At 33.1% G+C, this 11,860-nt stretch overlaps 1 protein-coding gene across 3 annotated transcripts; it reads right to left on the reverse strand.

Moving 5' to 3' along the window:
- Nucleotides 1-5,105: 5,105 nt before the first annotated feature.
- On the reverse strand, nucleotides 5,106-11,860 carry LOC126669085 (ultraviolet-B receptor UVR8). Of its 3 annotated transcripts, none has more exons than XM_050362409.2 (7): nucleotides 11,660-11,860; nucleotides 10,616-11,320; nucleotides 9,762-9,971; nucleotides 7,432-7,542; nucleotides 6,295-6,663; nucleotides 6,094-6,201; nucleotides 5,106-5,677 (listed from the first exon to the last, which is right to left on the reverse strand). In XM_050362409.2, the coding sequence occupies exons 2-7, from the start codon at nucleotides 10,952-10,954 to the stop codon at nucleotides 5,372-5,374; spliced, it is 1,443 nt and encodes a 480-aa protein (XP_050218366.1). In that variant the 5' UTR covers nucleotides 10,955-11,320; nucleotides 11,660-11,860; the 3' UTR covers nucleotides 5,106-5,371. The 3 variants fall into 3 exon arrangements, with proteins under 3 accessions (XP_050218366.1, XP_050218365.1, XP_055960735.1); XM_050362408.2 differs by having other exon boundaries at nucleotides 9,762-9,974; XM_056104760.1 differs by lacking the exon at nucleotides 11,660-11,860 and adding an exon at nucleotides 11,488-11,503 and having other exon boundaries at nucleotides 9,762-9,974.

An 11,860-nucleotide genomic window follows, 5' to 3' on the forward strand; every position in this document is an offset into this window, starting at 1 on the left:
CAGTTGCTCTCCTCATTTATTTAATGTTTTCTTAAAGCGGTTGGCCTTTATGACCATTAATTATTTTGCAAATTTTTCAAAAGATAATGTCATGCATTATGTGCATGATTAATGATCTTTTGTTGATTTAGTTTTTATACTCCCTCCGTCCCATTTTAGAAGTCCCATTTGACTTTACACACAGATTAAGAAAACATTAATTATTCTTATCTTTTTATATTTTTTCATGTTTTGCCCCTATTAATGATAGTGGAATTTTCCATAGAGTTCTTTAAAGATAACTAAAAAAAGGGTAAAATAAGGTATTCATTGGAAAAATATTCTAAAAATAGTAATGGGACATTTTAAATGGGACATCCCAAAATAGAATATGGGACTTCTTAAACGGGACGGAGGGAGTATATATTTTAAAAATTGGATCGGAATTCGGAGTGGGGCCGGTTTGGTCTGAAAGAGAGGAAAAATCTAACATTTCGATCATATCCGACTTATAAATATATCAAACCCGCAATAATTGGTTAAAATAAACTTTCTTAATAGATTGATCATACTATCCGGTTGAATCTAATTGATCGAACTGTAAATTTGTAATTCATTCAGTTCGGCTACCGGTTTGGTTTTTGAAATACTATTTTATAATATGGCTGAATACATAGTTTGACCCCTGAACTTGTACCCTTTTACCCATCTAACCTCTAAACTTAACGTCTCACCTATCGAACACATGAACTTGTTAAATAACCCGATTTGACCCCCGAACTTGATAAATACGTAAACATTTAACCCCTTCGTACACAATTTCTTCTAGAACGTTTCAAGTGACAAGTGGACACGAAGGGTTCAATACTTACATATTTATCAAGTTCAGGGGTTAAATCGGATTATTTAACAACTTCAGAGGTTCGATAGGTGAGACGTTAAATTTAGGGGTTAGATGTGTAAAAGGGTACAAGTACAGGGGTCAAACTATGTATTAAGCCTTTATAATATAGTGATAAACATTAGGCATGATATGAAGCCCATGTGGATACACATATAGAGAGATCTGTAACTTGGTTATGGAGGAGTGTCCATGGGAGAACAATATGTGAGTGTTTGTTGTTGAAGTTGACAACTCATAAAGGTGTGTAGGGTAAATTCTAGAACAATCTTTTTCTTACATTAATTCCTCTTTATTAAACTATTATTGCTCACTTTTGTCACAATGCATTTTAAATATTTCTATTATTGATCTTGTATGATCCTCTCACTTATTTTACTTGCATTTTACTGTTCCCATATCCTGCCTGTGCTGCTCAGTTGACTCTGATTAGAGATCAAATGAGAGCAGCACAATCCAAAATGAGGCCTAGCCCCGGCAGTTATTTCAAATGTCGCGTGTTCGATTCCGGGATTTTCGACATCTGCAGTCTGTTGTTTCGGCTGAATTAATAAAAATTCATATTATCGAACATCTAATCTCTAACGGCTGATTATATTTTAGGTAAAAGAAATAGCAAAATGAATGGTCATCCTCTTAGCGACTGATCGACGATTGTCTTTCATTTAATGTTTTTATTTCTTTCAATATTATTATTTTTTAATTGGTTCATCACTCTCTCTTTGTTTAATCACCCACTTCTTATTAGTACCCAGTTCAAGAATTTTAACATCTTCAGTTTCCAATTGCAATTAAATGGTAATGGAAAATGATTATGCAAGTTGATGCATACAATATAATTGGCATGAATGAATACTAACAATTAGATTATAGACTAGTGTTCAAGGGTGATTTTCACTGAATTACATTGATTTATGACAATTTTCAAGTAATTATTTCCTTTGAGTGAATCTTAATTCACATTACATTGGTTTTCCTTTACCATAACCTAAAATTATTTTCCTTTTTTTTTACTGTTAGCGACAAAATCAAAAAATAAGAGAATATAGAATAAAATTAAAGATTAAAAGAATAGCAAGAATATTTTAAAAAATAACCAAACAAATAGTCGGGAGCACTCGTCCATCATATCCCTTAGTTCCGCACGTTACAGTGAAGTATTTAAGAGATTAGACAAATATTCCAAAATAACTATGAACCTACCATATATTTTGTTGTATCAATTTGTATATATGTTCATGGTTTAAATGTAAGGTTGTGTTTATTTGCTTACTCAATTGACAAAAACAGTGTACCAAATATGAATAAATTAATAGTAATCAATTAGAATGTGCCTATTCTTTTTAAATACAAATTGAATAATCCAAAAGGGTCTTTAATTTATTATTTTATTCTAAAAAAAGTGAAAGTATGACAAGTCTGATGGAGATTTCATAAATGTTATTTATGCCAATAGGCTTGAACTTCTTAGTTAGTAGCATAAGTAAGCAGTGGTCCTAAGAAGTTGTGTGGCCATTATAACATCAAATTCCCAACAACTTTGAAACTGGTTCTCTTTTTTTCTATTTTCACTAATCATTATGCCTCACAAGAAATATATTTCTATATTGGATCATACTTAATTACTACTCTTATACTATTAAATTCCACTTGCAAAAATCATTAATGTTTGTTTCCTAGGATATGATTAAAAAAAAGGTGTAGTTGTGGTTAAAATAAATAAAATTATACTCATTATAGAAACTTATGTGAATGTAATGATTATTACATATTTATTTGCTAGGAGACTATACTAAATGTATTTTTTTTCCCTCCTATTCTATGAAAGATTAAAGAATTCCACTCCTACTCCCGCGGTAACTCGAACTCGGTATAGTAATTGTATTTTCATGTGACATGTTATTTTTTATTTAAAAATTAGTACATATATTGATAAAACATTTTATATAAACGGGAATATTACAAATAGCATAAACAAAAAACGGAAAAAATTTACAAAATACGTACTTCCAAAAAGTTTACGTTTAATACCTAAAAAGTTTAAAAAGTTGCAAAATAGGTTTTCACTTTTTATGTATTGTATCAGAGATATATCAAACATGTATCAAACATATATCAAAAATGTATTTTTTTATAGTGAAAAAAGTACGTAATTATGTAAAAAAATTAATTTTGGTAAAATTAATTTTTTTGACTAAGTACATATTTTTGTAAATTAAATGATTTTTTAGGATATTTTTTTGGTTATCATATAAACCATAAGCTTGGCTGATTAAAGTTTTAAGGTCACATCACTAAAGATGGTTAAATGGGTGGTTTAGCTATAAAATTAATTAGTTCACATTAGAACATAAATAATACAGCTAACTTGAGCTTTATTTATGAAATGTGTAATTGTAGTATATGGTTGGCCTGACAGAGGTAATATCAAAGATTAAAACTTTACAGTTAAATGAATGCAATGGATCGTTATCTAAGCAGGCAATATGATAAATGAGCTAGATTGTTATTTAGTATTTTGTCTGGAGACCAGATAAAACACCCGTTGCGGACATTTTAGTGGTTTCTTCTTGTGATCATAAAAAATGTCTGAAAGAACCTGAAGAAACTACCGAATAGAGGAAAAAATATATTAAGTAGATACATAATATCGAGATAATGACAGACGACATGTGATTGAGAGATAGATTGAGCAACTTTCGGAGAACCCCGGTCTTAGCAAATGAGGGTCCGGCTCTACGAGCTCCTGGTCCTATCAAACCCGCAGCGATCACAACAGTAATTGAAAAGATTTATGAGACTTAGACCTAAGTTATGTATTGTGATTGTTGAGAATTTTCTATTTTGTTACAATGCCAAACAGAAAGTTCGAACTTAAAGCTTTCGGATTGAAACAAGCTAAGGTCAGAGGACGGACATTATTTAGATTTGCATTGGCTCGATCTAAACCTAACTCTACGGTCAAAATTGCAATGAGAAATTTGCATTGCCCAATCTAATTTCAAAGTCATCATCAAAATAAGAAGAAAAGTGTAGCTAAGCATACTAAAGTGTAATGAATAATTATTTGGTACAACTGTTGCGTCATATCATTCGTGCAACAAACCAATCATGCGCTAGACATGTGAAAAAATTAATAATAAAAAAAATAAGTGATAATTAAAAGATTCCTTATCGCAAATTCTCATTGACTTGTTGTAAAAATGACGTGGTGCAACGGTTGTGAAGGATAAACATTCAAGTGTAATTGACCACTTGTTAAGCTTTTGAAAGAGTGGGCAAAAAGGGAAGATTGTGCTGCTTTTTGGGACAATCTCATTGAGAAAAGAAGGTAATTTTCATTTACAGTCCGTCGACTTTAGTCTCTTTCCCACATAGTCCCTATATTTTAATTTGTAGCTAGTTTCACCCTCAAATTCAATTTTGATATCCACATTGTCCTTAACCTTGCTCCCGTCAAAATTTAATAAAACGGTGGCATGTTAGCCGTATAGTACCAAAAAAAATGGCGCCGCACCGGTCTCCAACTGTCCATCGCGTCTTTAAATTTTAATGGGACTAGAGTTCAAGTGATGCTAGGATAATATAAATACAAAATAAAAGTTGAGGAATATAGGTATAAATTAAAATTTAGAAATTATGGTGAAAGTTGAAAGTTGATAGACTATCCATGAAAATTACATGGAAAAAAAGGGTGGGGAAGAATATCTAGAAAATGTAAGGATACAAAAGGAAAAGGGCAATGAAAGTGACTGCTCAGAAATGAGCACTAACACCCCTTCCCTGCACAAGCAAGATTGAATGGGGTGCCCGCACGGGTTTGGTCTAGTGGTCTAAGTTTCAGTCATCTGGGCGCCAAAGGTCGTGGGTTCGAACCCCCGCTACACCCTTTCTTAATATGGAGTGGTTAAAATTGGATTGCTGGCCATTATAGCCCGGAACTAACAGATATGTGGACTTGCGGGGGGTCCACATCTCGAGATTTGACAATGATATTGAGTTTCGGCTCAGTAGAGCGAGTCCTTGTCACCAAAAAAAAAGATTGAATGGGGTCCTTACTTAAAAGGAAGTTGTACATCCTTATCCAACAAGAGCTCAATGCAGTATGACAACCAAAAATTTAAGAGTGCATCCAGCTCAAGTCAAATTGAAATAAAACACAGCAGCAACAGGAAATCGGTCAAAATGAGGAAACAAAGAGTAAAAAAACTGACAAAGATGATGGTGAAAGAAAAAGAAATAATACTCTTGCTATAAGCATCCCCGTATTTTCGAAACATAATCAACAGTAAATACAATAGGCTACACATAGTATAATCTCTATTTTCTAAATAAAATAAATATAAACTTGAAATGTACTTATAGTTACATGTTTTCAAATTCGCTACTAAAGATATAGATGATGCCGAGAAAAACCTACCCGAGTTCGCTGCACAAAAGTATAGAAACTAGCACAAATGCATGTCAGAAGTAGTACCTGTATCAATCTCCCTATTCTTGAACATAAATTTCAATTGGTTCAAGGCATTCTCTCAACATATCATGCCCGAGTTGTGCTCTTTCATTATCTCCGAATCCAAATATCTTCCCCTGGCTTGTCACTGCAACAGTGTGGTATAGGCCTGTGCTGATCTGAGAAACCCGGTGCCTTCTTAAGCTATCAAGGACGCGAGGTCTCAGCACTTTATCTGAAACTCCTCTATCTAGAAAGCCAAGGCTACCAAATCCCATCCAGCCAAAGCCGTAAACGCGACCGCTGTCAACCAGAACAAATGTTTTCCTTTTTCTTGCACAAACCTAAGAAAAAGAAGCACCGCAAGTTCATTATCAAATGCTAAAAGGATGTTATAGCATGCATTGTTTTCACTAAAAGAAAAGAATTATATGCTTCAACCAGAAGCATTTTTGTTTCAGTGGCATCGAAATTCCATTTCAATGAATGTTCACAATTAAAGTAAAAGTTGAAACAACACTCAATATAAGAGCTCACGACTTATGATTACCAAAACTTCACCAATCTTACATTTCGGCAATTCGTTTCCATTTTCAGAACTGCTTGTAAAATTTCAACACTATTATTAACTAAATTTATAAAAAAAAAAAATCGTTTTGCTGTATTTGTTTTGGTAATTCCTGTTTTGAATTTTTCATTTTCGTGCTGCATAAATTAGCATTGAAGATATAGAAGAGTGATAAGGCTGATCAAACTAAACCTGCACAGCAAGGTGGCTCTTAAGGCTGTTGAGGGGTTCAGGAAGGGTCTTATCAATTTCATCTCCATGGCCTAATGCACCACAGTAGCCTTTTCCCCAAGTGTATACCTACAAACACCACGATAGAAAATAAAACGTCTTGCAAAAGTTTAAAGTCAGACGCCAAGCACTGTATCTAAAATAGAGTGCTTTAATACTAACAAATCCACTGGAATCAAGTGCCACTGCATGTTCATCCCCAGCTGACACACGGACTACGTGAATGTCCTTCCTTTTAAAAGTCTGAATTGCACGAGGTTGAAACTCATTATGCTGCTCTCCGTGGCCAAGACAGAAATTAAAACCGGAACCAAATGAGTAAACTGCCCCGTTGTTAGTTACAGCTAGGACGTAACCAGGACCAGCTGCTATTTGGACAACAGAACCAACCCAGTTTAATGCTTCAATAAGTTTAGGTGTTGGTTGATCTACTGTGTCACCATGACCAAGTTGCCCATGTGTGTTGGTTCCACAGCTATAGACTTGGCCTTGTCTCGTGAGGAATACAGTAAAGTTAAGCCCTGCAGCAACCTGAAACAAGTACTTAGCTTTAAATAATGTATTATTAGCAAAACAGTAAACCAGATAATGTCATTATAGATAGGGCCATGTCAACTCTGCATGGGCCACTTCAGAAGAAGTCTCATCAGTCAACTAAACTACATAAATGCCTCACAATAAGAAGAAAGCAAAAGACACCCAACAATTCTAATGAGAGCTTGGCTAGTTATTTTTTGTCAAATTTTTCGCAAAATAGTCAAAAAACAATTATCGAGAAAATGTTACCCTGTCAAAATGCAGAAAACTTTTAAGAGACCATTCACATGTTACCCCTCAATGTTTTATTCTTTGACAGCCATCGGCACTCTTGGTTCTAAAATTGCATTGTTGAATTCAAGCCAATGCTATTCCACTAACGTACACCAAGCAATGGTGCCTACGAATTAGATAATCAATTTCGACTTTTAAGTTCTAATGTCTCATCCAACAGTCTCCACAACTACGTCAGAACATGCTTGATAATCCACAAATAATATGGTCTTGGAATAAATGAAAAAGTATTAGGCATTTACCCACAACTTATTTCTAGGAATGACAACCAAGAGTGAAATTTAAATTATTTAAACAAAATATAACTTGAATGTGGCAGCAAGCCAAAAGGTTAAAGTCTATATTCAGAACAGCTAAGTATAGCATACCATTCATGATGTGACCCAAAAAGGCTTAATGCAAGATTTCTAAGAATTACAGATAAAACTGTGCATTCTCAGGTAAAGTACAGATAGCATAACAAATTACCTGCTTGCAAGGAACTCCCTTTAATGCCTCAACAAACCTAGGCCTGAATATGGGTCGTGTTGTATCTCGATGACCACAGCAAAAAGACGAATTATCTCCGCATGTGAAAACCTGCATGAATAATTGAAAACATTCGATTAATACAACAGCTTTTCCAAGAACAAACTCATCATTTTAATATTAGACATGCCAGTATTAGTCTCTAGCATATATCTGAAAGATATCATTTCAAATTGCAATGTCAAGGTCCTTGGTGAAAAAAGTACAAAAATGATAAACAGCGTCATAACACAATGTACATGCTGCAAGGTCCAACAAATTGCAGAAGTAAACAAAGTATAATGCCAATCATGGAGAAGAAAGAATCAGCGTTAGATACTAAAACATGTGCATTATCCTAGTTAGTGGCATCATGATAGGAAGAGTTCAACATCTCAATACAAAAAAGAAGCCATGGTTCCTGCAATACCATTATCTCATTTTTACATCATAAATGTAGAAAACACTGCAAAAGGATGCATCAAAACACAAAAGACAATGATGTTATGGAGTTACTCGCAATTTAACAAATTTAGATAACAAACATATTTCCGGCTTTCGCAGTTTGCGGTAATTCTGCACTGCCAAATTCTAACAAGTTTACTTCTAAACATTCTGGCATAAAATATACTCCCTCAGTCCCATTTAGGAAGATCCATTGTTAAGTTACGCATATTAAGAAGACATAAAATATATTTTTTTTCTTATTTTTCCCTTATTTCTTGTGCTTTAGAATTATACATATCATTAGTTATCTTGTAAAATATGTTTAACCATTAAAATAAATAAAGGGTAAAAAAAGAAAATTATGCTAAAAAGTATAGTGAGACTTCTTAAGTGGAACATAAAAAAATGACAAAGGAGATTCCTAAATGAGACGGAAGGAGTATTTAAAATTGTTAAGAATATTATCTAAATCTAGGGACAGAACATTTAATGTGCTAGACAATTAATTAGTTCATTCAAATTGCATAAACTTAAAAGCCACAAGCTTCATTCAAATTCACACAACTTCTCAAGCCAAGTTTGTGCTATCCTTTGATCAATTAATCCCCTTACAGATTCAAAATTATTTTGCATAAGAAGAACATTCTAATAAAACATATGCGCCAAAACTTAAAGAATGTGTGCAAGACTGGCTTAGATTTGTTGCTTCCAAGGGATCTTGCTCCTTATACAGTATGGGTAGACGAAAATCCCGTTAAAACTGATTAACCAAACCAAAATTTGCGCTTCACCAGTCCAATAGTTGAAGTCAGGATTGCAGTTTTTAATATGGTTTTCGGTTTTATATTTAGGATTGAGATGTCAGATAACTGCAGTGAACAGGATTATCGGTTCATATACAATACACATTTTTATTAAAATTACATAAATGTTCAAGAAGCAAAAGGTGTGGGAATAGAGTTTAGATTCCAATCTAAAATGTATTACATACTTGCACTATACTTGGGAGTTGTGAGATTTCTCAATATTCTTTTGATTTATTGGGTTGGTGAAAATCAAATGCATGGTTGTGAGTACTATAATTAAGCATTTAAATTGTAAATTGTTCACTATATGATACTCTCTCCATTTATTAGTTGTCGCTTTAGGCAAATATATTTGTCTATCAATAGATGGTCACTTTAGGATTTCTATGTGACTTTTACAATTGTCTTTCAAATTTAACCTTCTTATTAAATCTCTTCATTATTACATTCTAAACTAGTGACGATAATAACTTTATTTTCAAAACTAAATTCTTCACTAGTGGATTAATAAATAGGGTTATACAAGTCTTTACCTTTGTAAGTTAAGACAAAGAAAGAACTTCTTAATATCCACAATTTACCTTCAAGCGAAAACTAAATAAAAACAGAGGGACTAGTTGTTAAACACTTTGAATATTCAGATTTATCTATTGCTGTTTGAATATAGATGTATTAATTCTTCAAATTTGTACATTTAGTTGTTTAATTATTCAATATATTCTGCATAAAGTATTATTGTTAAAAGCTTTAAATTATTATTATCCTAATTTTTATGTATTCTGTAAAATGGTTAAAAAAATCAAAAACCAAACCGTTATGATTAATTGGTTGAGCGGTTAACCATCCTAATGTATTTAGGTTCATAATATTAAAAAGCCATAACATTTTGGACTGGTATATTATTGTAGGCTATATAGACCAGTTAACACATCAATGCAATATACAGGATTGAGACCTTTATCGCAGGATTGCTATAAACCACCAACTAATTTATTTCAAGATAAAATAATGGCAGGTAGAGTATGAAGATTTACATACCTCTCCGGACTCCAAAACAAAAGCAGCATGATTTTGGGAAGCTGAAACTTGAACGACACGAGCCAAGGATGGGAAAGTAATTCTGTTGAATGATACACATTGTGTTGTCTCAGAACCATGTCCTAGAACACCACACAAACTGGAACCACAAGAATACACAGACGAATTGCTTATCAGCAATGTATGATACCTCCCAGTAGTTATCTGCATCTGCTAATGTAACCAAAGCCAAGAAGAAAATAGCTATCAAAACCTCTTCTAGAAGTTATAACTTATAACCATACGAAGGGGGTAGAACCTGAAAATAATAATGAAAGTATTTTCACATGAACCATAAGAAAGGTCTATCGTTATGTAAAATCACAAATGTGCTTCTACTAGAATATGGAATGTGATCAGAAGTTTTATCATAAAATCTTCAAAAGTGACCTACTCCACCAATTGTCTATTGCTGACGGTGTCAAAAGAAAGAGCTTATAGTAAAAGTAAAAGAATAAATTTAGTATTAAGAATAAGGGTATGTTTCCACTAGAGCTACAGATAATTTTCTAAACTTTCTAGTTACTCGCAATGAGATTAGAGTTCTAAACATATTTTGAATGTTAATAATTATTTGCTAAACATAAGTTACTAAACTATGCTCACATACACAACAAACTAATGAATAATGACTTCGTCAGTAATCGAAGATTCGAAGTTGAGTTATAGCTAAAATTTAAATGATCATAAACAATAAATCTACATGTATTCCAATATTTTGAACCTTTGACCAATCACCATAATATGCACAAATATATTTCATTTCTTAGCTGAAAATTAGAAAATGTAAAAGCAATTAATCAAAGAAATAGTACATTGCCTGATGAAGTTTCAACCATCCCAGATGATTCCTCCACACCCTGTACGAACCTCAAAACCCGTTTCCAATTTTCACCACAACGATCAAACAATTCTTTTTGAGCATTCCTTGGCATCCCATTGTAAACAGCATTCGAAACACAGAGTTGAAACGCCGCAAAATCAACCAATGACTTGAATTTGTGAGGGTAAAGTCCATGGCTCCCTCCAAAAGTCTTAGAAGTTAACTCTAAACAGACAAGATCAATGGCACTAAGCCGCCCTGTCATCAATATTTCTAAAATCAAATGGGACGGCAATTCATCAAAGGGCACCAACCTAAACCTATCAGCCATTTTAATAAAATCCCTCAACTTTTCACCTCAACAGCAAAAACCCACTTTGTTAACCCTCAAATTACAAATTCAAAGCCTACCAAGAAAAAAAATGAGCTCAACAGAATGGAAATTAGACAGCAAAGATCAAATTTTTAGGCGAAATCTGAGACAATTACAACATAAAAAGAAAACAACATCAGAAGGAAGGAAAATTGATGGAATAGAGTACAAAAAAGGCGGCCTCGATGAAAATAAATTCAGGGGTTTTTGATTCAATGATTGAAAATAAAACATCAGAAGAAACAGCTCACACACACACTAATCCCACGAGATTTATCTTAAATTTTTTTGTTTGTCAAAACACAGCACCTGAGCTTGTACCACCTGCAAATTGAATACAATTCAATTAAATGAAATGCACATTAGCACAAAAAAGGGGCAAAATTTGGTACTTTCACACATAACAGCTATCAAAATGTTGTGCGTGAGATCAGATTAGGGTTCATAATCAATCAATTTCATAAATAAACAAGCAATTGGCAATAACTCACCGGAAAAAACTACAATTGGATTCAAATTACCACAACAAGAGGACTAATTTACAATAAAGTTTGAAACTTTTACAAAACAGAATACGAAATGTGATAAATTGAGATCATTATAAGGCAAAAAAATACATATAAAGAATGCAAAAAGGACAAAATGGAGTCAGTGAGAACTTACCATACAAAAAGCAAACAGCCCAAATGCAGCAAATTTGAGCTAATTTGAAAAAAGTGTTGAATTAAATGAATTTGGGATACAAAAGTTGGGGCTTTTTAAAACTTTTTTATAATTTTATGGCAACATAATTAGCTGTAAAATGCTTTGTTTCTCTCTCTAGACTTGTGAAATTGAAGGGGAGGAGAAAGAAAATGTGTGTGT

The sequence above is a fragment of the Mercurialis annua genome, linkage group LG2 (genome assembly GCF_937616625.2).
Source record: "Mercurialis annua linkage group LG2, ddMerAnnu1.2, whole genome shotgun sequence".
In the NCBI taxonomy this organism is placed as follows: Eukaryota; Viridiplantae; Streptophyta; class Magnoliopsida; order Malpighiales; family Euphorbiaceae; genus Mercurialis; species Mercurialis annua.